General features: G+C 56.8%; 1 protein-coding gene across 6 annotated transcripts; it reads right to left on the reverse strand.

The window, feature by feature from the left end:
* Positions 1-839: 839 nt before the first annotated feature.
* Positions 840-26,166, reverse strand: Inf2 (inverted formin 2). 6 transcript variants are annotated; one of them, XM_057782512.1, is made up of 23 exons: positions 17,061-17,149; positions 15,039-15,438; positions 13,912-14,027; positions 13,678-13,837; positions 13,171-13,204; positions 12,159-12,300; positions 11,541-11,682; positions 10,612-11,397; positions 9,993-10,138; positions 9,843-9,904; positions 9,338-9,440; positions 9,080-9,165; positions 8,565-8,665; positions 7,764-7,834; positions 7,405-7,512; positions 7,004-7,074; positions 6,120-6,240; positions 5,604-5,768; positions 5,332-5,434; positions 5,018-5,170; positions 3,867-4,496; positions 3,295-3,351; positions 840-1,476 (listed from the first exon to the last, which is right to left on the reverse strand). In XM_057782512.1, the coding sequence occupies exons 1-22, from the start codon at positions 17,124-17,126 to the stop codon at positions 3,296-3,298; spliced, it is 3,822 nt and encodes a 1,273-aa protein (XP_057638495.1). In that variant the 5' UTR covers positions 17,127-17,149; the 3' UTR covers positions 840-1,476; position 3,295. The 6 variants fall into 6 exon arrangements, with proteins under 6 accessions (XP_057638495.1, XP_057638498.1, XP_057638497.1 ...); XM_057782514.1 differs by lacking the exons at positions 840-1,476; positions 3,295-3,351; positions 17,061-17,149 and adding exons at positions 3,362-3,783; positions 21,356-21,478; positions 26,038-26,166; XM_057782515.1 differs by lacking the exon at positions 3,295-3,351.
* Between the last annotated feature and the right edge of the window lie 1,175 nt (positions 26,167-27,341).

The following is a 27,341-nucleotide window of genomic DNA, read 5'->3' on the forward strand; positions in this document are numbered from 1 at the left end:
CTCCCTGGACACTCTGCCCGGCTGCTGGCAGACAGCCAGCAGCTTCCAGGGGGCTGGGCCAGGCCAGCAGGTGCTTGAGCTTGGGTAGTGACATGAGTCCCAACATTGCCTCCATGCCGCAGGCCCCTACGTCCCTCTCGGGCTGGGATCCCCAATGGCAGGGGCCTGGGGGACAGGGCAACTCCCTTCTTTACTTTACCAAGGATCTCTGAGGAACATGGCCTGCACTTGCTCACTGTTGCCCCAAACATCACCTGGTCCAGGCACAGTTTCAGTTTCTCTGGGGCTCAGTCCCAGCCTGGCCCCGAAGAGCCTCTCCAGGCAGCACATCCAGTATCTGCTGCCCGTTACCCACTCGGGGGTTTGGAAGCTTAGCTATGTGCTGCACCCATCCAGCCCACCACCCCTTTCTGGCTCATCCTCTTCCAGTGGTGGGGGACACGCTGCTGAAGATGACTGTCAGCGCATGTCTTTATGTCTCACCCCGCTGTCTGCTGGGCGGCGTGAGGGGTGAGGGCTGCGTCTGGAGAGCCGGATCATTTAGGCTGGGCGGCAGCATGCATGGGGCCCAGGCCCTGCCCTTGGATACAAACCCCAGGTTGGTGCTTCCTCACCTGCTCCTTTTCCACGTCTAGAAAGAGAGTAGACGGTCTTGACCACTTGTGTGTCACCCGCCTGCACCGGCTCACCCATCCATCTTTCTACCTGTCAAGCAACCCTGCATGCTGCACCTAGCCTTTCTCCGGGTCACTTGCCTTGATGTCGTCCCACCTGAGCTTCAAGGGGAAGGCCTTCTCCACAATGTTGCCACTCGTCCCATGGTGTAAACAACACGGTCATGACAGACAAGGTTGCTTTTTATTGGTTAAAATCCCCGCTGGGCTCCAAACTCAACAGTGCACACCTGGAGTGGGGACAGGGGAGCCGAGCAGGGGCAGCCTGCTCCTCACTGGGCAGACACTGAGGGAGATGGCAGCTGTTATGGTCCCCTCTCATTATTCAGCTCTTCTTGTCCCTTGGGGCCTACCAGCCAGGATCTTCCCACAGCACTGCCAGCAAGCCTCCCTGGAGCCCTCGCCATCCCCAATTCAGCCACAGCAGAAGAAAGATGCAGAAGACAGTACTCAGCTAAAAATCAACTGCGCCACGGAGGCAGGCTGGGGATGTTGCAGCCCACTGCAGGCATTTGTATCTCCCTCCCTCCCCTGCGGTGCATGCGGTAGGGGTGGGTAGGGGTTTGCAAAGCAGATTGTGAGCCTATGAGCGTGCAGGTGGTCCAGGGTGATGCCAGGTCAGGTCCTAGCATCAACGGCCAAGGCTTTCAAGGATCCTGGCTGGGTAAGGCACGGAGTTTCGGTTTCTCAGGGGCCCAGTCCCAGCCTGGCCCCGAAGAGCCTCTCCACACAGCAATCCAGCATCTGCTGCTGTACTGAGCCATTCAGGACACTCACTTAGCTTTGGGCCTGGACCTGAGGCCTGTGGGGAAGGAAATGAGAAAGTCAGGAGCAACCTTTCTCAGAAAGCTATAGCTGCCCTCTATGGGTCTCAATGCCGAGGTTATGATGTGTATCCAGGTCCACTCTGACCCCAGGTTCTTCTCTGGGGCAGCAGATTTCATCTGAGAGGATGGAGCCAAGGTGATACCAGCAGGCTGCCCCTGCAGAAGCTGTCCCAGCCAGGCTTGGTGCCTTAGCTCGATTCCACCTGCAGTGGGGTCCGTAGGGTCCATGGGGTCTACTTCTCACTTCTCAGACCCACACCACTCTCTATTCTCACCAACCTGCATTGGGCCCTTTGAGCTGGACTTGGTCCTTCCTGCTTTCTTTCTGGCTAGGTGCTGACCAAGGAGGGTCCTGGACCGGCAGTTATACACTTAACTGCCACCAGCCTGCCCCTGTAGGAACCCTGATCCCAACACTCTATGTGCTTCCTAAAAAGCCTGCTTTTTCCACCAGTGGTAGGTGGGGGTCCAGGCTCCCCTGGAGGCTTGGGTTTGAGAATCTGTTCAAGACGAGAGAAAATGAGTGGAGCAGCAGCTAGCGGCCAAAATTTCGCCCAGGGTGTTATCAGGACATCCACAGGGAGTGCGGAAATGAACCAACAACCAAGGCAGGGGTGTAGCAAGTCCGGGTTAGTTAGAATAGTGGTACGCAGCATGGAGAGGCTGCTGGCCCAGGGACACAGAAGCTGGTCTCCATCAAAGTGCATTATACAATGGGGCAGTCCATGTGCAGGATTAACACCACTGAAAAAGTGAGGGAAGACACTGTGAGCTTGGGCCCCAAGGGGAATGGTGTTCTGACCTCCCTGTGGGTCTTGCCTGCAATGAACCAACAGCCCTCATCCTTGTACCTCGATCCTGAGACTTAAGCCCAGTGGCCAGCGGGTTCTAAGTGCCAGGCAGACCCAGGGTCCCTGAGCATAGCCAGAGGTGCTTGGGACTTGTTCAGCCTGGACTCACAGCTCATGACGGGCCAGGATCTATTGTCCTAAGCTGGACCTTCCTTCATCCACGAAGCCTGGCCACGGAGCAGGGCCCAAGCTGGTCCAACAGCATCTCTAACCTCTAGAGTCATGTCACTGACCCTGGCTGTCTTGCCATGAGTGGGGTCCAGAAGGCCCCTATGGCACATACAAGGAAGACCTGGCATCCAAACTGATCCCTTTCTGCTCCTGGGTACAGGAACGGGGAGGCCCAGGGACCTTTGCCTCTGGCAGCAGCTGCACTTGAGACATCTATTTCCTTCCAGTCTCTTTGGGCATGCATTCGGCCTTAACCTGTACCATGGGAGAGCTGGAATAGTCTTGGGAGGGTTGGCTCCATGCAGAGGGACCGTGTCTTCTGGGGAGTTGGGGTTAGTAAAGCTGCAGAGTTACCATGACCCTGGGTAGGGCCGAGGCACAGATAGGAACAACCTCAGTCTGTCCTGCAGGACCAAGAAACAGTCATCCCCGAAGATCCCACGCTGTACCCACAAAGGCTGAGATCCCACTCCCTACAGGAAGCTTGACTTTATCTACCCTTCCTTGGAAGCCCATTTGGAGTCCAGTTCTGAGGTTGTGTCCAGCTGGGGGAGAGAAGACCTTGGGGCAGGAAAGGCTTGGCAGCTGGGCCTTCTCCAAAAAGGCAGGAACAGCAAGGGCACCAATACCAAGAGCCAAGGTTGGGATTTGCTGATAATACCCAGAGGGCTGTAGAGAAGCTAGGTTAGTGCCCAGGAGGGTCAGGCAGCAGGCTGAGGCCCCAGCACCCGCTGCCACCATTAGTCAACATAAGCCAGGCTGCATACGTACCTCACTGGATCACACACAGCCTTTTTGTTTTATTATCATCAGAATCAGGGACAAACTCTGCTTCCAAATAAAAGAAACACACTCATCAGCTCATCACAGGTGGGCAGCCCTGAGCTCAGGGTGGTGGGATCTGTGGGGTCCAAGCTAGCCATGCCAACACTCTTGATCAGGGGCAGAGATAAACCGCCAGTCCGAAGCCCAGATTCTCTGGGTCACAGTGACAATGGTGGCTGCACCCAGGATCTTAATGCCAGACCACCCTGCAGCAACAAGAGCCAAGGTCCACCACCCTGCTCCACGCCCTGCAGAAGGGGTGTGAAGGCAGGAATTTGCAGGCAAGGGTGACGTGAGTGGTGGCCCCCAAAGCGGCCCTCTGTGTGAAGTGCTGTGTCCCATTGAATCACCCTGTCTCCTGGACGCTGGTTGAGCCTGTAGTACCCGCAGGGATAGGGGAGGGACCAGCTGGATGGCAGGGAGAGGTCCCAGGCCCTGTAGTGGGACAATCAGCTCTAACCACATGCCCAGACCCAGGTGCCCCCAGCCTTGCTCACCGCAGCCCGCTTCCCACTTACCTTCCTGGTTTCTTGAGGGACGTTTCTTCCTTCGCTTGCTTGTCCCCTTTGAGACCCGGCCTCGAACCCTGGGGAGGGTGCCAGACCCTGAGGAATCTGTCACTGCATCCTCAGAGAAGGACCTGTCCAAGGACGTGTCAAGCGCAGACTCTGGGGCTGTGTCGTCCTCGTCCTCATCCTCTCCAGGGCCTGTGCAGGGGAGGTGGGTGCTGTGTCCGCGCTCAGCTGTATCCTCTGCTCCCTCTCTCACGCTGTCAGCCTTGGCTTGGTGGACACCCCTCAAGGCTTCAGCATCCATAGCATCCTGCTGTGAGCTCTCGATTCCAGGAGGTTTATTGCTAGAGAACTCGAGGGGCTTCAAGGCCTGAGCATCTCCCAGAGTCACTGGCCAGACGCCCTCAGAGGGCTGGGCATTCGGGGTATCTTCAGGGACCAGGAAGTCACTGGCATCCACATACCAGGAAGAACGCCTCTCCAGGGCTGGGGGGCCACCTTCCTCCTTGGAGGGCTGGGGGCTGGGGGCTAAAGCGTCCACAAGGTCCCAGCCCTGTGGCTCGCCGGCTGCTGTCGTATCCAAGCTTGGCTCTGAGATAGGGTGGTCTGTGCCTTGTATAGGGTTGCTGGCAGTTGCTGTGGATGGAGGGATGTCAATGACATGAAGAGCCATGTTCCGGGGCATTTTGGTCCCACTCCTGGAAGTGTTCCTGACCCTGAGCCCTCCTAAACTACTCCAAACTTCAGTCTCAGGAACCCTCCAGTATGGCTTCTTATGGGTCAAGGCAGGGCAGTATCTCCACACACGGAGACTGGGAGGATACCCAATGGGCCACAAAATCCAACCGTTTTCATCAGAGCTACAATGGTGGAGCCCTTCCTAAGGTCTGCCTGTCTTAACATCTCAGGTGCCCTGAACTCGGGGTGTCTATCAGCGGACCACAACTCCCACACCTCCTGGCCACCCAAAGGCACAGCCCTCTCAGGGGGCCTTTACAGAGCTGTGCCAACGGGACCTCCACCATGCTCCCCACTTTAGTATCTCCAGGGACGTGTGTGTAGGGTTCTCAAAGAGCCTCAGATCCCAGAAGGCTTCCTAGAGGTAAGCATAGGTAATTGGTGGGAGGGCATGGGAAGGTCACAGGCTCGGGTCTCACCAGGCTCTGTGGCCTCTGTTGGAGCCACTCTGCTGCCCGCTTCAGCGTCCCCTCGGCCCCGGGCTGTCTTCCGTAGCTGGAAGCCCTTCCTGATGTCGGCCAGCAGGGCATCGATGACACACACCTCTTCTTGTTTCCCAGGCCCCTTCCTGACTGCAAAGCCACAGACCTCAGAGGGCAGCCCAGAGACCCCAGGCCACACCAGGGATCCCCAAGAGAGCCGGAGAAGCACAGGAAGGCTTGGGAGAGGAAGGACAGCAGCTCCACCTGGATCCCAAGCCTTGTAACTGTTCCCACCTGTCCCCGAGACCCACCAGGCTTCCCATCCTCGCCCCTCGGCCTCCGTGCCTCCTCCTCTGCCAACTGCTGTTTCCTCCTCTCTGCCTTCGCCATCTGCTCCTTCCGGTCCTTGTTCTCCTGCTCAGACAGACAGGAGCCTCGTCATCCATCCCAGTAACCCACAGCGGGAATACCGAGGGACAAGTATGGTGGGGCTCACGGCTGCACCTATCACAGCTGGGAACAGAGGGGCTGGGAACCCCACTCTGGTCTCAGGCATCACCTAACTCCCCCGGGCCCACCACACCTTCAGGGCACGGGTGAAGAGGTCTCGGAAAGTCTTCATGGTGTTGAACGTGTCCTCTAGAGACAGATGCTGGGCGTCTTCACACAGGTAGTCGGCCAGCTCTAGCTTCTTCTGCTCAATGGCCTCAAATACCTTGTCTAGTGCCTGAGAGGCCTCGATGCTGGCCTGGGGACATAAGCCACAGTCACCCCACAGTGAGCCAGAGGAGCATGCCGGTGAGACCTTACGCCCAGGACCCTTGGGCAGAGTAGGGCCTGGGGCATGCTGGATGAACCTGGGAGCTTTAGCCTAGGGTCACGGAGTCCATACCCTACAGGAAAGGCTAGGACAGGAAGCAGAAAAGCGGTCTGCTGACTCAGGCTCTCTTGTCCCCTTGGCCTATGCTCACAGCAGAGCTGCTCACCCATCAACTCGTTCTACATGGTCCTGGACATCCCAGGATCTGTGCTCCTCCCTCGACTGTACTGAGAAGAAGCCTCTTCTGCCAACCATAGGATACCCACTGACCAGCCTTACCTGGAGGCGCTCAGCATACTGTTTTTTCACCTCAGGGATTGAGGCGGACACCTTCCGCTCTGTTTCCAGAAGCTTCTTCAGGTTGGTGCTGGCCTCTGAGCGGATGATCTCCAGGTTGATTCTGAAAGGCACCGAGGGTCAAGATGGGCAAGGTAAATCAGGCATCAGCTGACACCTGTCACAGTGGGCCCCTGTCTGCACAGTCCCTGGGACTGTGTCAGCCCTCTTCACGCACCCCCTGCCAACCCTGGGTCCACCACAATTCTCACATTGCAGGTCCCAGAAGCCAGCCAATCCTGATGACCCTGTATGGTAGGTGAGGTGCCTATTCTAGTGGCACTCAGATCAGTCAGACCTGACAGGATACTGACCCCTCACTGTAGAGTGGGCTGTTTCATACTGAGCACACCTGGGAACCTTTGCCCAGCTGCTAGGCCCACTGTCACTCTTGTTTGACTGGCTCTAAGGTCCGGCAGCTGCTGGACCAAAAGCTCCCAGGGCAGTGGAGCATGACAGGAGCATAGACTCTGGAGCTGGTGTGTCCAGTTAGCCTCTCCGCTGTGTGGCGAGACTCCAGGATGACGACACCACTTCCCTGAGTCTTAGTTTCGTCATCTGAATCATGAGGTGGCGGGACCTATCTTAGGCTGTTAGGAAGGTTCACTTTGTAGAGACACTGTGCCAAGCCGTCACCCCATCCCTTCCAGACTTCACTTTCTGATCTAGGTCACAGAGCGGACACAGTCCTGTCCCAAAGTGAAAGTCGGCATTCTCTGGGGTAGGGGGTCCTGAGGCACCACTGTGGCCAGGCTCTACGGCAAGGCAGCTGGGATCAGAGGTTGGGGCCGGAGCTGCTAAGGCATTAGGCTAGCAGGAGCACCCACCCTGCAGCTTGAGAGGGCGGCTCCAAGTCCCGCGGCAGCTGTAGGAGGTCTGGGTGGCTTTTCTCTACCTCCTGTAACACAAGGTGCCCAGTAAGATCTTGGTGACCCTGCTGAGCCTGTGGCTATTACCCTGTACACGCATGGGTAGAACCTCCACCAACTCTCTGACCCTTTGGGGCCTCTAAAATCCTGCCATGGGCCTGTGGTCTTGTAACAGTTTTGCCTTCCAGAGGTGGGTGACAGTAGAGGGGCCTGTCCCGATGTGTATGGAGGGGGGAGGTAAGGCCTGCTGGGTATGGGCAGTGTTGTGGCTCAGTCTCTAGAATAATTAACAGGCCTAAGGCCAGAGTAAGGTCTGGCAAGAGGAGGGGATGCCCCATCCGCAGGTTCCTAGAGGTCACCTCCAGCACATGGTGCAGCAGAGTCACGCGACTCTGCTGGGACTTGGTCTCTGTGAGCTTCAGCAACGTGCTAATCTTGAAACCGTCTGCATCTCCTGTATGGCTGCCCTGTGAGGGACAGGGGGTGAGTCCCAACTCCCCTCCGACTCCCAGGGTATGGGATGAGTCCCTCAACCCCGGGGTGTGGTGAGTCCCCCGACTCCCAGGGTGAGGGGTGAGCCCCCCGACTCCCAGGGTGTGTGTGGTGAGCCTCTGACTCGCAGGGTGTGGGGTGAGCGCCCTGACTCCCAGGGTGTGAGGTGAGCCCCCCGACTTCCAGGATGTGGTGGAAGGTGGGTCACAGGACAATTTCGACTTACATAGTTGAGGAAATTCCCAATCTTGAGGATCAGCTGGCAGAAGACAGGCAGCCGTTGGCTGGTGAGCAGGCCTGTGATGGAGGAACAGGGTTGAAGTAAAGCCCAAAGTCTCCATGTATCCCAGAGTGTGGCTGTTCGCTTTGCTTCCTGACCCCGGGCCTATCACAGCACCAGAAAGGACACTTCCTGCCATGGCCACATTTGCTGAGCCCTCAACTCCAGCAGGTGTCCGGCCATTACAGGTCCTGTGGGCGAGGACTCTGGAATGCTAGAGGAGCCCCTTCCGATCTGTGGCCACCCTCGTTTTCAGGTCCCTGTCCCTTAGGCTGCAGGGAGGACACTCCTGGCTCAGGGGCTGAGATGGGAGCAGCCATGCACCATGCTGTGTGCCGGAGAGGAGTGAGCTGTCCCTGGACTACTGGAGCCTATCTATGTCCCTGCTCTGGTGGCTAAGCGGGTCTCTGTCATTCTTTAGTCACAGAAGGGGAATGCATATATACCTTTGTGTTTCTGTGTGCTGTGAGTGACTGCATATGAATATATCTGCATGCATGCTATACCTGTGTGTATGGACTACGTATCCTCACTCATGTGTGCAGTAACTTACTGTGGAAGTTACTGTACTGAGTGTACAAGCGCGTGTGTGTGTGTGTCATGTGGAAACGGTAGAGGTGACCATGGGCTTTGGCGGAGAAAGCCAGCAACTTCACAGCTCTCGATGGCCATGCCATGGCTACAGCAGGGGTTGACGCGTGGCAGGCCTGTCCCTCCCAGCCCCATAGGCATTTGGGCCCCACTCACTCTTGCAGGCGGTGAGCACCAGCTGGGCCTTGGGCCGCACCATGTCCAGTACGATGGACGTGCCCTCACACAGCATCATGCACTCCACCCGCAGCTGGTAGCTGGTGTGGCAGAGCAGGGGGTTAGGGCCCGGAGGCTCCACCATGCTTGCCACTGGGAACATGCTCTGCCCTTGGTGGGTGGACTGAGGGAGGGGTCCCCATGGCCTGGCTGGGGAACGTGCACATTTCTAGGCCTGTGCCCAGGACAGAAATATGGCCTGGACAATTAGGAGTCAGCTTAGGGGGCCTGGAGCGTCTCAGGAAGACTCTGGCCTCAGGACTTAAGAGGTCACCTCTGCTTTCTGAGAGAGGACGAGGAACATGGTGACACTTAGAGATGACTCATTCTCGGAGTCCTAGGGACTGTGTACAACTGCCTTCTTGACTCCTTCTTCCTCTCCTAAGCTTGGCCCCTACCCTGCTCTCCCCATCTTTCCCTCCCCACAGGCTAAGCAGGAGCCCAGGGCTGCTCACCAGGGAATGTCCAAGAGGAGAATGTAGAACTGGTCAGCACTGGCCAGTTTGGCTCGCTCCTCCGTGAACGTCCGCAGGTTCTCAATCTGCACGGATGCCACATGTAGGAACCATGTCTGCCTGCCCGACACCTGCCTCCCTGCACTTCCTCATCAAGGTCCATGGTGGCTCCTGGCCTTCCAGTGGCCCTCCACGGGGGTGAGGCGGGTCAGGACCTCACTATCCCTGCTTCTTTGGTTGGTTTGGGCCCCTACTCACCTCATGCTTTTCTGGAAGGAGCTTTAGGAGCTGTTTGAGAATCTCTACATCAAACTTGGTTGTGTCTCCAGCCCGGATCATTGCAGTGACTTCTTCATTGGAGCTGGGGAGGGTGAGGGCAGGGGTCAAGAAGCATGACTTTCCCTCTTCCCCTTGTCTCCTGCCATGCTCAGAGATGAGGGTGGCTGATGGGCATCTTGGAAGGGTAAGGGTTTAGAAACTGGCAGGCAGGGCCTACCTAGTCTTCCCTTGACTTGGTCACAGCTTGCTTATGGCCTAGGAGTCTACCTCAGGGATTTTCTGGGCCTCACTTCCACCCTGGCCTCTAGAATCTTCCATGAGACAGTCTGTGGCAGTTATACACTATCTCCTGCCCTGGGGATGAAGCATGCACAGACATGGCGAGTCTGCAGAGGGCGCTGCTGGACAGACCTGGGAAGCTCAGAGCAGAGCTGGCCGCTTGCCTGGGGCTGAATTTGACAGTAACATTATGTCCCTCACTCACCATTTAAATTGCTTCAGGAAGATGTTGAGGTTCAGGCTCTTTTTGGAGTCCAGAAAAGTGACCTAGAAAACCCACCTTTTAGCTGGTATCTGGAGGGTGGGCAGAGCAGGTCATTCTATCCCCGCAGGAGATGGTCAGAGTCCACCTTACCTCTTTGGGTTCCTTCCTGACGGGGGCAGCAGAGGGCTCCTTGGGCTTAGCCGTGGGGAAGGAGAAGAGCTGCTCAATGCTGGAGAAGTCAGGTTCCACCACCTCTGTGCAAGGGCTGCTTAGTGTTGCCCACATGGAGTTGCGTTCTACAGGGGAGGGATGGACAAGGTACCCTGCTGAAACTTCTCCTTAATGTGGGCCGGCGGGTCCAAAGGCAGGTGTGCTGAGGTCTCTGGGGAGTGAGCAGGAGCCTGGAGCCCAGCCTGGGTGGCATATCTGATAAAGGAAACCTCCAAGCTGTTTCGGGCTGTGTGCACGCATATGGGCACACACACCCATGCTGGCAGGTGACCTGGGCTCTCTGGCTGGCCTTCTCTGAGCATCAGCACCTGACACCTAGGGCACTACAGAGAGTCTTCAGAGGAGGGTGGGGCCTTCGGCAGCAGACACCTGACACCCACAGGGCTCTGAGGTGGTGGCTTTTTCCCATGCAAGACAGGTAAGAACTGGACTCCGACAGGGGCCTGGCTGTCTTGACTAAGTGAATGTGGACACTCACAGGAGGAATGACCAGTGTGTACCTACCCTCCCCAGAGGCTGGCTTGGAATAAGGACTCACCTCGTGCCACATTGGACGGCAGCTTCTGCCAGTTCAGCTTCTTCATACGCAGTGTGGGTGGATTCACCCTCCGGTGACTGGGGACCCAGGCTGAGCCCAGGCCGTGGTCCACCTGAGCCACAATGATCTCCTCCACACCACCCACCATGGAGGGGACAGAGAAACCAGGCAGGGGAGGAGGTGGGGGAGGAATCCCTCCTGTTCCAGGTAGTGGGGGAGGGGGAGGAGGAAGAGGTGGACCACCCATGCCAGGGAGTGGGGGTGGGGGCGGGGGCTGGGTCCTCCAGGAGTCAGACAGAGGTGGAGGTGGTGGAGGTGCTGGGGGGGACACGGCCTCTGAGCCTGGTAGGGGAGGTGGTGGTGGGGGTAGAGGAGATATGGTCCTTGAGCCTGGCAAGGGGGGTGGCAATGGTGGGGGTGGAGGAGGTGCTGGGGGAGATATGGTCCCTTGGCCTGGCAGGGGGGGTGGGGGTGGAGGGAGCACAGGGGTGGAGCTGGAGAGCGGTGGGGTAGGTAGAGGTGAGGCTGCCTGTTGGAGGGCTGTCTGTGGAGCTACGTCATCACTGGGTCTCTGGCTGCTGCCCACATGCTGGCAGGTAGAAGCCACTGCCGGCTGCTGGCCTTCCACTTTAGCTGTGGGAGTAGTAGTGTTTCGGGAAGAACTGTCCCGATTCTGGCCTAGGTTGGCCTGGACACTCTTGTGGGCCTTGTCCAGGGGGCTTGGTCGGGGCCGCCCTTTGATGGACAGCAGTCGCTCAACTACCTCCTCCAGGGTGCAAGCCTGGGCTGCAGGAAGTGTGCAGAGTTAAGGGAGAGGGCCAGAGATGAGAACAAGGCAAAGGGACGTCACCTTCCACATGGCGGAGGATCTCAGGGTCTTCCCACGAGGCTGTGCCCCCCTGCATGCCTTGCCCCTCCCAGCTTCTCACCATCGCTGGCCAGGAGCACAGCCCGGTTCACCAGGTTCTCCAGGGCCTCCCAGAGCAGCTGGCCTGAGCGGCCGGCAGGCTCCAGATGCATGAGACCCTGCAGCACCGACAGCAGCTGGGCTGACGCTGGGGAACAGCTCACCTGCAGTAACCAAAATAGAAAGGTAGATGGTCATCCCTGCCCTTGGGCAGGTGGCTACCCACCAGCCCATGCGCCAGGGGCGTCGTATAGTCCCTTCACTTGCAGCCCGGGTTATGGGTGGCACATACCCAGAGCTCTTTGTGGTACTGGTGGTATGAGGATCACCCTATATGCTATAAGATGTTAAATGGTACCCATGGTTTCTAACTATTACTGTCACCCCCAGATGAGAGCTGCTGCATTCAGTGACTAAGACTGGGTGGGGGCATGTAAACTCAAGACTCCTGACCCCTCACCTTGCATTAAGTTACCTGAAGTCCCCAATAATCACTACCTAGCGGAGGCACAGGAAGACACAGTCAATTTGGACAATTTTGACCTCTGGAAGCTTGTCTTGCATTACGACCCCATCCCCAGGACAACGCATTCCCTGCCTTATGACCCTAGCTCTGTGCTTGGCCATGGTGGGACTGCACCTTGTGGAACAGGGAGGCGAAGACTTCCTGGTGGCTGTTCATGTTGATACCGTCGCAAACACGCTGCAGTTCCTCCTCATCCTCTGCTTTGGCCTCTTCGAAGGCTTCCAGCTGGATCAGCAGGTCAGCATCCTCTAGGTCTCTAGGGGATGAGGACAGCCAGTTGAGCCGCTGTCCCACTGGACCCTTCCCCACAGTCCAGGCTGCATGCAGCCACCTCTACTCTGGCCACCTGAGCAAACTGGGCAGCGTTCCTAGCCAGGCCCAGTGAGCTGCAGCCAGCACTGCAGCAAGAATGGATGTGAGTCTCTCACCCTGCCAGGCTGCCCAGGGGTCACCTGGGTATGTCCAGGCATGGGGTATGGCAGATTCTCATGACAGGTACAGGATGGGGTTGGGTCCTCATGTAAAGGTTTAACAAAACACAGTCAAGATCATACTTAAGGCAGGCCACCAAGAAACATGAGAGGGGATGGGCTTGGCCTGAGTCAGTTGTCAAGTGTATATACTGGGGCCGGGTGCTGCTACTACCTCAGCCTGGCCACTAACTGACCCCCTCACTGCCCACCTGGGGACAGGTCCCAGAGCCTTGCACTGGGCTAGTTTCACAACAGTAGAGTCTCTACGGCTGCTCATGCTGACTTCCTGGAGGTAAAGAGCCCCAGCGGGGTCTGTCTTGAGTGTATTCAGGATCAGGGTTCTCAACTGGACAGGCTCCCTTTGGAGACACCAGGGTCAATACAGACTCCGGGCTGTGTTACACCCGAGCTTCGGAGCAAGGCGAGCAACTGTCCACAGAAGTGAGTTCTACACCACAGCTATGGCCTGCTGTGCACCTGGATCCCGAGTTAACCAGGCATTCTGGCTCCTGTGGACAGTGCCTGAGTCCTAGGTTCACTCCTAGAAGAAACTTTCAACCCTTCTGCAGACACTGCTTGAGTCAAATGGCTGGAACCCCAAGGAGGGACTGGGGAAGGCGCAGCTGGCAGAAGCAGCCACAGCAGGGACTCACCGTAGCCGGGTCAGAATATCCAGCAGCTGTAGCCCTGGGTTAGACGGAAGGGATTAGAAAGTCTGGAAATTGCCTTTGGCTTCTCCCTGCCTCCAGCTCCTTGTCACATGATCAGGACTCTCCGTTATCTCCCCTCTCCCTCCTTTAAGACCATCAGGGAGTCTTAAAGTTCCAGAGGGGACAAAGTCTACTGCTTGTTCAGTGGCCACTGCTTGAAGGGGCAGAGCTGGAGTTGAAAGCAGGCCACCTGTCTGCCCCTACCACACAGCCAGCTACGAAACAGAACCCTCAGCGCTGATGTCCTATCTGCCATAGGAACCAATGGCAGTAGGAGGCACTCAGACCCTGGAATAGTGCCTGACTTTGGGGTGTTAGGGGATGTGGGGCAGGGGCAGGATTTGCTACAGTCCCACTTTCCCAAGGGGGGGGGGGACAGGCCGAGCTGGCCCAGCAGGCAGGCACTTTGGAGGTCTTCTAGATGACTGGTCAGCACGTGAGGGCACTTACCGATGAACTCGCTCCGCAGCTGGGCACGAGTGCGGAGATCCTCAGGACCCAGAATGATGGCGTTGATCACGCTGAGTAGAGTGACCACATAGGGCACGTTGTCGCTGTCTGACAGCTCATTCATGATGACGCTGAAGCGGTACTGCTGGCTGCACACCGTCTGTAGGTTGGGCAGGGTGAGGACGTGCTCCGGCAGGAGATCCTGTGTTGTTGACCCAGGCCCCCACCACTCACCTTGTAATGGTCCAGGGCATCTAGCGTTAGGGCGTGGCCCTCAGGTGAATAGATGCACAGAGCAGCCAGCAGCTCAAACACCTGCTTCTTGACCATCACATTGGATGTATCCAGGGCTGTGAAGGGTCAGGAATGTCTCAGCAGGCCCACTGTCCTGCTGCCTCCATGAGTCTTTAACACACCTGTGATCTGGTTCTGGCGCTGGTGCCTAGGATGCCAACCCCGGCTAAACTTATGGCCCAGGATCTTTCCCATCCCCTCTTTCCCAGCACCCTGACTTTGCCTCTTGGGACACACACAGGTCCTTTCGGGGAACGGCAAGGGAGGTATTTGGAGTCTACAGAGCCTAGCCCAGCCCAGCCCCTGCAGCTGGCTCCAGGCTCAGTGTGTTTGAAACTTGACAGCAAGGGATGGCTCCTCATCCCTGTGAGCCCTCTCCTTCTCCATCCTGAGCTAGGGAAGTTTTGGGGTGCTTTCTCATCTGGCTGTGCTGAGAACAACAAGGGCTTGATGGAGGGGTACAATTGGGTCCAGGCTAGAGAGACAGACTACAACTGGTATAGGTCTCGGGCTAGACATATAGCAGCCTCTGGTTTCCTAGTTCACACCCACACCACCATCCTAGTCGCTGCTCCACAGAAGGTCTTAGCGCCGCAGTGGGATTAGCTGCTTTCACTGAGGCACATACAGAGACTACTATCCATTCGCCACAGCCAAGGCACTGCGAGAAGCCAGAAGGTAGAGCTGGTCTCGAGATACGCAAAGGCAGAAGCAGGAGGCATAGCCAGGGTGGCCAACTAGGTAGAGAGAGAGGGGTGGGGGCTGGGGAAGGGGCTGAAAGGCAGAGGGCAATGTCCTTAGCAGGTGAGGGCCAGGCTTGAAGGGCTGTGCTGTGCTGTTACAGGGCGTGGAACCCAGCAGTGTATGTGGGGACCTGTTCTGAGGTCAGAGGGCAGGTAGAGCCTGCAGAAGGCTGCTGGTCACAGAACTGAGGAAACAAGTAGGAGCAGCTAGTGGGAGGACTCGGGCCCGACTGGGGTGAGCTGTTTCCACCTTCCTCACCTCAGGGCTGGGTTTTCCCTGATGAGCCCCCACACCCTGCCCTCACACAATGGCCTCCAGCTCACCCTGGGAGAGCTGGCGCACATAGCCCTGGTTGCTGAGGATGTATTCAATGCCCTGCTGCGAGTTCATGACGGCACGCACACAGCTGATGCAGGTGAGCTGCAGCAGGGCGTCTGCAATGCGGGCCACGCCGCGCCCCGACAGCCGCGCCAGCGCCTCCAACAGCAGGTCCAGGCCGCTCTGCTCCAGGAACTGCACCATCCAGCTGCCATCGCTGCTCTCCAGGCGCTTGCGCAGGCCCGAGTAGTTGACCACGGAGGGTATCTGCAGCAGCCGGATGCACAGCTCAGGCTCCGCGCTCTCCAGGTTGGCCTCTGTGGGGTCTGACTCCTGAGGCCCCAGCTTCTCCTTCAGCGCTGCCCACTTGCGCTGTGCACCTTCCTTCACAGACATCTTGCTGACCTGCAGGCACAGAGGAGGACAGAGCCATCAGCCTGAGCAGGGGATACACAGGACCCAGAGATTAAGAGGTCAGAGCTTGGCCGTAAGTGACATGTGGAGGCACTGTTTGCTGCCTCAGTTTCTCTTTTAGGTCTCTGGCTTGTAGTCCACTAATGGAAAGTTGGGACAGCTGCTTTGTTTCTAACCCTCATAAAGGCTCTTCTTGTTCCTGGATCGAATGATAGACAGGCAAGCCCTATCATATGCACAAAGACCCTAAGGCTCAGTGAGAGACAGTTCCGTTAGACCCCTGTGCCTGGGTACGGGGGCATGAGCTGTGTTGCCCTGACAAGCCCCAGTTCAACTAGGAAACCCTGGGGTAGGCAGCAGGCAGCCATGCCAGCTGGAATGATGTGACATCGTGGTGACGATGCATCTCCGAGGTTCCCTTATCTGGCTCCAGCTGCTTCCCCAATGCCCACAGCCTGGGAGGTGGGGAGAGTGGGGGTGGGAGGAGGGGCGAGTCATAGGAGCAGGCTGAGGACACAATGTGATGAGATGCCCAGGGCTTAATGGAGTGGGTTCACCCAGAGAGAAAGTGAGTCCTCGGCATACAGAGCCTCACCTGGCTCATCAGCAACAGGCCCTACTCCGACTACGGAAATGCCCCCCAAGTGGGGCAGGGGCAAGCCTGGCCTAAAACATTCTCCACATCATGTCTTTCCTCAAAGCGTAACTGTAGACAAACTGCACTCTTGTCTCCTCCATTCATGCGGTTTTCCTGGGCCAGCCGCTAGGCCCCGCTGGCTGTAAGGCTGTCCATCACAGCCCCTGGGGACAGCGTCAAAGGTCAGGGGCATCCCAGGCTCTCCTGCAACCATGTATGGCTGGGATCTTAAATTTAGCATCTGAGAAAGGCATCATGGAGCCGTGGGAGGAAAACGCTGAGGGGAAGGGCTTGGTGGGGCAAGCTCCCATAGCAGTATCCATCCCAGGGGCTGTGCACGCAGGACAGGCTTTTTACCTGCCGAATGGGAGAAGGGTTGTGGGCAGCGCTCAGAGAGGCTACACTGTGGCCACACTCACAGCGACTGGGCCCTGCAAGTGTTTCTGGAGCCCACTGAATGCTGGCAGGCTGGTGCTCTTCGTATCAGACTTTACTCAGCTCCTTCAGGAAAGGGGCGAGCTCAGGCTGAAGAGGTGCCCAGAAGATCATCGCCTGAGTCGAGCTAGAGCTCAGGCACTCTGCTAGTGTGGCTCTGGCTTCCAGGCGTCTGCTGTCCTCACCTGAGGCCCTGCTGCTCTCAGAGAGCATGCCTGACCAGCAGTACTAACAGAGCCCCTGCCTGGCTTCCCATCCAGTGGGTCCCTCTTACAAGTAGCCCGGTGAGCGGCAGAGACAGGCCTGGAGACCTATGGGGGTTTCAGTCCAGTCACTCGGCCTGTTTGAGCCTCAGTTTCCTCCCCTGTGATTCTGCCTGCGACTGGGGCTGGGGTTGTTCCTCCTGCCTGTAGGTCAGAGGAATGTCCAGGAAGACCAGCCTGGGTCCTGTGCTGCACCTCACTGGGGGAGGAACCCACTACCCTCCATCTCTGCTTTCACCAAATCCTAGGCCCTTCCAGCTGTCCAGTTGTCTACTCACCCAGATGCGCAGGACTTTCCGACCATCTCTGCCTACCCATTCGGGGCCCTGCCTCCAGCTTCTCATCCCTGCTGCCAGCTGCCGATCTGGACTGGTCTCTCTTGGGCAGCGTTGCGCCCTTGAAGTAGGTCTTGGTAGTAAGTGTGGGAGCTTTACCACAGAACAGAGCTGCCTGACGGGCCTCTGCACACTCCCTAGTTTCTGTGCTGCCCAAAGAGGTGCCTAGAACTGGCCTCCCCGCCCCCATCCCAGCCTCCATTGGCCAGAGGCCCTGTCCCCTTGGCACAGGCTGAGAGGTTGGAGTATGAACTCACCAAGACCTGGCCTCTGGCATCCAGAGTTCTCTGGCCAGGAGCTCTAGTCTTCCGTGCTGAACCCACCCAATCTTTCTGGGACATCAGGATCACCAGAGTCACTGTGCCCCAGGCTTGAGGCCCCCAGATACAAAGGTCAGGGTACCTGCTTGCCTTACAACTGCTCCTCTGGCACTTTCCAGTCCTCCTGCCCTATGTGTAGCCTGTCTAAGGACTATGGACTCACTCCGTGATGGGATCCTCCCTGCATCTGTGGGGTGGGCCCTGGATTCATGCTCACTTTCCTGGGAATTTGTTTGTGGGGTTAAAAGGCTAAGCCCTAAAGCCCTACTGATGACTGTGTCCACCTGGGAGAGCCAGTCTGACTGGAAACCAGGATGCCAAAGTGAGGGGCACTTTCTTCCTCTGCCAGGCTTCCTACCTCTCTTGGGATGACGCCGAGTGTGGACAGGTGACAGTGGCCTAATACTGTGACAGCACCTGGATACTCCACAGTCTAGCAGCTTTGGCCAGGAAGGTCAACAGATTAAATCTGACTAATGATTGACAGCTGTCATCACCTGTGTGCATGTTTCCAACTCGGCACCAATCAGTGAAAGGCAAGTCTAAGCAATAGGATGTCCCATTTCTGGCTGGCCTCATGCTGGCCCCAAACTTAGTATGTAGCTGAGACTGTCCCTCACACTCCTGACCTCTTACCCGTGCCTCTGAAGTGCTGGGACTAGAGGTGTGTGCCACCACAGCTGGCACGAAGCTGTCTGAATGGCATCTGTGCATTCCTGGCCTCCCACTCCCAGCTCTGGGGCCAAGTGCTCAACTCTGAGTCAGACCTGCTGGAGGCTTGGAGGGGCTGGATACCCTGGTTTTGCCCAAGGCGTGGGGGATGGCCCAGCACGGGACCATTTTCAGGTGTTTTTCCCAGTCAGCATCCTAGGGTGGAAAGGCTGGCTCTGTAGCCAGGCTTTGGCAGATGGAACCAGGACATGGAGACTGTCCCATCTGCCTACACAGATCGCTCAGAATAATGGGACTGCAGTGGGCAGGGCCTTTGCCCGTAAAATCCCCAGATCCAAGGGCTCAGGGCAGCTTGTCCTTTACCCATGTTTTTGTTATTGTTGTTTTCCTTTTTCTTTTCTTTCTTTTTCTTTTTTAAAAATATTTATTTATTTAGTATACAATATTCTGTCTGTGTGTATGCCTGAAGGCCAGAAGAGGGTGCCAGACCTGTTTACAGATGGTTGTGAGCCACCATGTGGTTGCTGGGAATTGAACTCAGGACCTTTGGAAGAGCACGCAATGCTCTTAACCACTGAGCCATCTCTCCAGTCCCTTTCTTTTTCTTTTAAAAACAGGGCATCCCTCAGTAGCCCTGGCTGGCTGTGGCTGGCATTGAATTTACAGAATTCTGGGATTAAAGGTGCGCATTGCCATGCCCAGTTTACACGTGTATGTTTTTGTTTTTTGTTTTTCGAGACAGGGTTTCTCTGCAGCTTTGAAGCCTGCCCTGGAACTTGCTCTTGTAGACCAGGCTGGCCTCGAACTCAGAGAGATCCGCTTGCCTCTGCCTCCCGAGTGCTGGGATTAAAGGTGTGTACCACCACTGCCTAGATTTTTTTTTTTTAATTTATCTTTATGTGCACTGGTGTTTTGTCTGTATGTATGTCCATGTGAAGATTCTGGATCTCCTGGAACTGGAGTTACAAGCAGTTATGAGCTGCTGTGGGTGCTGGGAATTGAACCCTGGGTCCTCTGGGAAAGCAGCCAGTGTTCTTAACCACTGAGCCATCTCTCCAGCTCACACACATGGCTCTTAAGGGATACTTTCCCACAAGTACAGGCCTTCCACTTTGAGACTACTCATGAAGGCAGGGTCTCCCTCAGGGTCAATGGTGACCAGCCCAGATCTGAGCATTGACAGGACTCCTAGAAAGGAGAGGATCAGGGCCTGTAAGCCTCAGGGTCACTGATTGGGAGGGTGGCTCTCAGTAATAGTTGGCTGTCTCCTGCATAAGCTGTAGGCCAGCCTGGCATGGCGCTGTCCGCACCTCCACCCCACATGCCTGGGCAGCTACTCTGACTCATGGAACTCCAGAGGCTTCCGCCCCTGCCTAGTAATCAGACATGAGCTGAGTGGGTGTGGAGGGCCAACTCCACTTACCCAGCATGCCATGCAAACAAACCAAGGGAGAGACAGTAGCAGGAAGCCCCGCACTGGTCCTCTGGTCTCCAAAAGGGTGGCTGTGGTGTTCCAATACATTAGGGAATCTGGGTGAGTCACATGATTCCACATCTCAACTTCCTCATTGCTACATCCAGGAAAACAAGGAATATAGCTCCAGGAGCCAAAGGCCCTGCAGCCAGTTAGCTACACTGGGCCTTTTAGATATGCCAGAGTTCAGGTATCCCTTGAGCAGCAGCAGGCCAGGCTTTGCACCTAAGCCCTGGGGCAGGAGGCGCTGTTATCTGCACCCAACCCCTGCAGGGACTGCCAGCATTAGGGAGTTGGTGGGCCAATTCAGGGGTAAGTGGCTAGGGCAGGCATAGACCAGGTAGGGGACCCCTGGAGGGGCTGCTGCCTAGGGTAGAGGGGCAGCTGAGGGTGCACCTTGCCAACCAACACCAGAATCAAGCCCAGGGTGTTTCTGGGCCCAGAGCCAGTTGGGGGTTGGGGGAAACACAAAGGAGGGAGCTCTCATTCCATGGGTGGGAGGGAGAAATGGCAGAAACGGGATTCCGGAACTGGGTGGCAGGGGCTGCCACACTGTATTTTTAGCTCTTCCAGAAGCCCAGATTTTCCACTGCTTGACAACCCTTGGTTTTACAGAAGTGCACACATTCCCGGCAGCTTCCGGGACTCAAGGACAGCCCCTGTCCTACCCGGACCCCTACTGCCTTCTCTCCCAACCAGTCTCGGTTCCCAGCAGGGGTCACATCTTTCTGTGAGTCCTTCAGGGACCTCAGCTGGCCTACGGCTCAACTCAGGTAAGACATCCTATATGCACAGTAGGCCTCAAGGAAGAAAAGAACTCATCCACCATCCTCAGAAAACAAAAGAATCCATCCACTGTCCCCAGGAAGAAATAATCAACCCATCCGCCATCCCTATATCCACATACATGGAAATATACATGAGGCCAAGTCAAGAGGCTGGCCAACCAGCAACTAGCCCGTTTCCACTTGCCAGCGCAGCTCAGAATGAGTGTGCAGAATCTCGGACTTCCAGTTCCCAATTGGTTGCCTATGGTGTGCAAGGAGAGCAAGGATTCCACTGGGCCACCTTAGCATGCGGCATGGGATACACGGTCTCAGGGAGGGAGTGTGCATGAGGGAGCTCTTGGCACTGGAGTTAACACTGTCACCAAGACACCTGCCCAAACGGCAACAGAAGTAGTAAACAGGAAATACCTGCTAGGGCTAGGGGACACCCTCTGTTCCTGCTCCCGTCCCCTCTGTTCCTGCTCCTGTCCCCTCTGTTCCTGCTCCCGTCCCCTCTGTGAGAAAGGTGTCCACAGAGCAGCTGTGGGGGGGACCCTGAGGGCAGGCTGGGGTGCTCTCGGTGTCCCTTTCCTCTACAGGAGTTTCACTCAGGCAAGCTGGAGACAGGAAGGGTGGCGGCACCCACAGCGGGAAGCTGCTTTCACTTCCACCCGCTCTGGGATGATGTGGGGACTCCAGTTGTCCTAGACTTGCAATGTCACCCCAGCTGCATGAAGTACAAGGACAGCCTGACCCCCTCGGACATTCATTAAGTACTGGGGGCTGCAGAGAGGCATGGGGGAAAGCCGACTCCATCGGTGAGGGCGCTCCTCCTGTGACCTCGTCCCTGGTGGGGTAGGAGGTATGCAGACCTGGGGTTCTGGGTTTGCTAAGCTCCACAGGAAGGAAGGCAGGGTTGTGACCGAGGGTTATGGTGCTACACAACCCAGCTCCATCTGAAGGGCTCAATTCAGGGGTTTGTGGTCATAGGGACCTCAGGCTCACCCTAGAATCCATCTGCTTTGGTTCTCTCTCTCTCCAAAATCAGACACCCTTGGAAAGTCCTTCTCCAACAGGCCCCATGTGCTCTCTGACCCCTCAGACGTTTTCGGCAAGGCCTCTCCCAACCTGGACAGGACAGACTTTCTTCAGGATTCGTGTGGCAAGGGTTATGTGCTGGTCTGAGCTCAGCCCTGTCCGTGCCCAGGATGGGAAAGCTGTGCTGTCCACCCACATCCCAGATCCCAGTCTCCACCCTCCGCCAGTGTCTAGCTCCAAGCTTCCCTTCCAGGGGCAATGAGAACAAAGACACACTGAAAGTGGGGGAGGGACAGCACTTGCATCCTCCAGCATAGCCAGAGGCATAGCTGGGTCTCACGGAGAAGACAAGGCTGCCTCCAATGAGGAGGGCTTCACCTCCGACCTGCTGGTTCCTTGACAACCTAATGGACTTCCTGTTTCTGTCTTCTTACGAGCACGTCACTGCCAGCACCACAGTTTCTTGGTTGTCAGGAAAAAATGCCACTTTAGCTGTAACTATTACCGCACAAGGTCATCTCAGCCCTGACAGTCTCTATCTATTTAGCTCAGAGACTGGAGCCCTGCTCAGAATTCCTCAGCCACCTGGCCCCGGGGAGCCAGTCAGGCCCAACTGGGCGAGCAAGATCCTCAGTGCACGCTTGCCGTACTGGCTGGGAAATGAGGACACCAGGGTTTCTGCAAGAGAAAGCCTGCTCTGGACTTGGGTTTTCTTATTTGTACAGTGGTCAGGATGGCCACCAGGGAGCCCTGGACACTCCGCATGGATTGGCTGATCTAGCACTGTCAGAATGACAGCCATCAGGCCTGCAAGCACCACACCTCCACGGCTCGGCCTTCACTCTTCTCAGAGGCGACCTCCCATCTCCCTGCAACCAGCTGCGTGGTTCTGCAACATGCCAGGGCCCAGTTCATACTCCTGTCGATACCTCCACAGCCCTCCCTCTGTGGAGACAGGTCTTGCACTAGGCCACTCATGTCTGTCTATGACGTGGGGCAGAGAGGCATGGGACAGGTAGCGTCCTCCTCCCAGCCGTGGCCAGGCGGGAACAGACATCTACCTCCCTGCTATGAGCACAGACAGCAGTAGAGCTGTGTCTGCAGCAGGAACGAGGACACAGGGGTGATGAGGAAGGGATGAGTTTGCACACGGAAACCACGGCCCAGGGTTGCAGGGGCCTGGAGCAGCAGATATGCCAGTCTGCTTTGCAAAGTTTGGAGGGGTCCCAGGGAAGCCACACCTACTGCCATGAGGTGTGCTAAGCAGGAAGTGTTCTTCCTGACCCTACTGGGCCTGGCTGGCCTAGCACGTGGCTTCGATGTTGGCTTCGTTCCTTCATGTGAGTTTTACACTGGCCTCTCATTCACTAAGAGGCTCACATCCAGGCCCCAATCAGCCTGACCTCTGTTAGCGCAGGCCACACGCTGGTGAGGCTGGGCCCATGGAAACACAGTACCCACGTGAACCTGGGATGCTCTGACCAAGTCCAGCTCTGGAAACACATGGAACGCTGTGGCAGCATAGGCAGGGGCTGCCCTGGTACTCGGACTCTGCAGAGGGTCAGCTAGCTCTCCTCAAGCCCACATGCCACAGAGGCAGGAGACTGGCCAGGGCTACCTAGCCTCCTCTCTGGACTCTCCCATCCCCTCTTCTGTCCCATGTCTACTTCCTACAGAAAGGAAAGCCATAGTGAGGGTGAGCTAGGAAAGCAGCCTTGGCCATCCTGTCCTCCATTAGGGGTGAAGGGCCCTGGGCTTCAGTGCACACCTCTGTCCTGATTGGTTTTTCGTTAACTTGAGGCAAGCTTGAGTTATCCGGTGCTCCTCAGCTGAGAAAAATGCCTCCATCAGATTGCCTGTGGGCAAATCTATCGGGCATTTTCTTGATAGACTGATGGGGTGGCACTACAGAGGGCGGTGCTACCCCCGCGCAGGTGGTCCTGGGTACCGTAAGAAAGCAGGATGAGTAAGCCCATGAGAAGCAAGCCAATAAATAAGCAGCTCTCCTCCTGGCCTCTGCTTTAGTTCCGGCCTTTAGGTTCCTGCCCCGAGTTCCTTCAGTGATGGAACTGAGTTGTAAGAAGAAATAAACCTCAGGTTGCTTTGGTCAAATTTCATCACTGTTGTAGAAACCCTAACTATGACACATCCCACTCCACCTACCAGTGCCCCATGAACCAGGCCCAGGGGTCTAGGGCATCTGACCTCATTATAGTCGCTGGGGGGGAGAGGGAGCCTAGAGGGTGAGCCTGCTTCACCCTATTTAGAGACTCAGCAGGAGCTACCTGACCAGGGCAAGGCCGTCTGATCATCTGAGCTGCAGTGGCCAGTCCTGAGATGCTGTCCTGTGGTGAGTGCTTGCTCACTAAGGTCAGGCTACCAGGGTGAAGGCCACATAGTAGGGCGTCATTCTCAGAGCTCCATAAGGGTTAGGGAGATAAGAAGGCTTTGCGTGGCATATCACTGGATACCACCTCCTGGGGCGGGGGGCGATGTCGGTACAAGGAATCGATGTCTACAGCACAGTCATTCTAAGGGCCTCTTGTCAGGATAGACAGAAGCACACACTCTCTCCCAACCGAGTGGGAGCCAAAGGGCCAGATGGGCCCCGACAGCCCTTGGCTTGTCTGCGCTCAGCACGCAGACCTGCTCACAGACGGGAAGAAAAGGAGGGCTCGAGGCCAGTGCTTGAAGGATCGTGGAGGTGGCCCCAACAGAGGAGAGACCCCGATCAGCCCCTGCCTGTTCCTATGTCATCACACATTAGGAGAGGGCCATAAGGGGGCACTGGCGCAGCTGGCACGGTCCCCTCCCCAGTTCCTGTACAGCTGGAAGCGCCATGTGCTGGGTGCTGGGCAGGTGGGTAGTTCCGTACAGATCCTACTTTGGCTCAAGGCCCGGGCTGTCTGAACTTCTCAACAAGATCGTCTTCACTCAGGTCAGGCTACCAGGTCGAGGCGACATCACAGGGCTCCTATTCTAACACCTCCGGAGACAGGGACTCCATCCTCTCTGTACACGCCAGACGTGTCTCAGTCCGCTTCAGGCCACAGGGGCATCTCCGTGGAGACAGACTCTGAAGCTCACTCTAGAAAGAGGCAGGTAGCCCTTTCCAACACAGGACGCCTGCTGCCTGAGGAACTGTGCACCTATTAAACACTTTATGTGTGTAAGACAGAAGAAGGGGAGTCAGGTAGTATCCCCCAGATCCCAGGAACCAACACATCAGCACCCTCACAGAGCCCAGGAGTTCTGTCTCCTGCAGAAAACGCCATCATTCCTGCCCAGAATGGGCCAGCAGTAGCCAGCCTGCACCCAGCATCCAGCAATTCCCCTGCCTCCCCCAACAGCTCTCATGAGCCTGAAAACTTTCCCTCTGTAGCAAGTGCACTTTGGTAGAAGGTGAACAAGTCTATTTAAGGTAGGTGCTTTCAGGTCCCAGCACAGGGAGATGTGTGCAATTAGCTCCGACAGCCATCAGCACCCCCACAAAGTGAGGGGCCTCTCCTGAAGGTTAACTCGTTGCTGCTGTTCAGGAGCAGAACCCTCGCTAGCAGCTTGCTTGGGTAGGGTGGTGGAGGGCAGCCCTTCCTAGGAGGGCTGGACTGGGGCTAGAGAGTTTAGGGAAGGGGCGGGAAGGTGGAACTGGCAGGCTCAACTCCTACCTGGTCCTAGGAGTACCCTTCTAGGTCAACTTGGACAGTTGTCCCTGAGCCAATGGGTGGGGACAGGGAGATCTTTCAGTCCCCAGCCTTGGAACAAACACCCATTTTTGCTACAAGTGTCTGCTCCCCAAATGCTCCCTGCCCTGAGTGACACCCTGAAGAGATCTAGATGTTTGCTCATGTCTGAGCCACTGTCCCCACCCTTCAAGAATGGGAGAAGAAACTGAGGCCCAGAGAAGGCAAACGCCACATGAGGACTAGTGAGAAGGGAATTCCCAACTGTAGCTTCAGCGTGGGTGTGCGGGCGTTCGAGAGGGTGCACTGGCCTGGAGCTCAGGCAAGATCAGGGCCATTTTGCCATTGACTCCTGGTGTGCCCAAACTGCCGCTGTGTGACATGGGACCTCGGTGGTTAGAGGCCTGGATAGATAGGCCTACAGACCCCCCCCCCCCTCAACCCCATAGTCCTTTGGGAGTCCACCAAGGCATAGTTGGGGTCACTCAGCTTTCCTTCTAAGATCACGTTCATTCCTAGCATCCTTGGCCAGGATGGTGGTTGACAGACGTTGCCACAAGATGCAGACCTGTGCCACTCCCTCAGGTCGGCCAGTAGGGTGCAAGAGTCTGCAGGGGCATCTTTAGAAGCTAGCTTTCTAGGCGGGGCCGCAAGCCCACATTGTGCTACTCTGTAGGCTGACCTCGAGTTGAAGTTTATTTTCTCAACTGTGGCTGATTCATGGTCAGGATGTGGTAGCCGCAAGGTGGGGGAACTCCTCCACCAGTCAGACCCTGGGCAAACACCCTGCAGGCAGTGAGTGACGTTCCCCTGCCGGTAGTCTAGCGCCTAGAGCGCGGAGCGGAATTTTGGCTACATTGGTGCCTACGCGGCAGCTCGAAGCCCTCTCCTCAATCTCAACTGTTTTGCTCACCGTCCCCAGACTCAGTTTCCCTATGGTTCCAGACTAGCCCGAAGCCTCAGACTTACCGGGTGGGGGCGCAGCGAGAGGTAGTGCAGAGGTTCCTCTGTCCGGGCGCCGGAGCGTCTGGTGCTGCGGGCGGCGGCCCCGCGGCTGCTTTCCGCACGGTCTAACCTAACCGCGCTCGCGGGCCGGGTGGGGCGGGAGGGAGGAAGGGGAGGTGCGGCCCCGCCTGGCGGCGGCCACGTGGGGGGCGGTACTGCCCGGGGCGGGGCGGGGTGGGGTCTCCAAGGAGGCCCTGCCCAACCGGGTTTGGCTTTTCTGCAAGGGCGGAGAGATGGGAAGGAGTGGTACATTCCGGGCCAGGCTGGGTACCCGACGAGAGTGACCCCTTTGCCTCTGACCTCACTGTCAGTTCCCTCCCAGGCTCCCTAGCACGTTCTTGGTCCGCCCCCTACGCTAGCCACCTGGTCAGGTTCCCCATCCACTCTGGTCCCATTCTGCCTCCTCCATGGGAGCCCTGCTCTGGGCTGCTGGTTGTGGGTTCTCTGATGGATGCCCCACCCTCGCCCTTCATGGGAGGCAGCTCTTTCAGTTTCCAGTTCTGTCCTGAGGACCTGAAGTGCAATCCCTGGCCTGAGTCTGGGCTGTGACCCTGTGCAGCTTCAGTTTCTCCGGCTTGAAGCAGTACCTCTAAAAGTTTATGAGCATGAACAAAGGTTCTCCACTCCCTTGCGTCTCGAGTACCCCAAGCTGAGTGGAGGACGTGTGGCTGATGGGCAAAGTGAAGGGCTTTGGGTCTCTGTCTAACCTTGTAGCCACTTCTATTCTGGATATAACCTCATGTGGGGGTGCTCAGGATTCTCCTCGGCCACATGGGATTAAGCCCACCCTTGGTTGCCTGTAAATGTCATCTCCCTCTTCTGTGTCCCTTGGGAGGCCCCATCATCTCAGTCCCTGGAAACCCTGGTTGGGTCCCAAGCAGCAATAGTCTTTGATAGCCAGCCAGTGCTGGGATGGCCCTGAGTGCAGGGTGTGCACTGGGGAGCCCGCCAAGGCAGGTGCTGACTGGCTGTTGGACACTGTCCAGCCTGGGATGTAAGTTGTGGTCATTCCTGTACTGGGGCTGGCTTGTTCTTAGAATGCACAGTCCTCGTAGCCTCTACCTAAGAAGCCAGTCAGCCCCCAGTAACCCTCAGCACAGAGACCTTCCTGCCTTTTCCAAACTGCAATTCTGATTACCCAATATCACCTAGGTCTGGCACCTTTGGGAAAGGGGACATCAGATGGACTCACCTCTGTCCTGGACTTCCTTTGGTCAGTGGGTGTGTTTCTTTATGCATAAGGAAGAATGTGACTTCAGCCCCACCCT

Source organism: Chionomys nivalis, chromosome 10 (assembly GCF_950005125.1).
Source record: "Chionomys nivalis chromosome 10, mChiNiv1.1, whole genome shotgun sequence".
NCBI lineage: Eukaryota > Metazoa > Chordata > Mammalia > Rodentia > Cricetidae > Chionomys > Chionomys nivalis.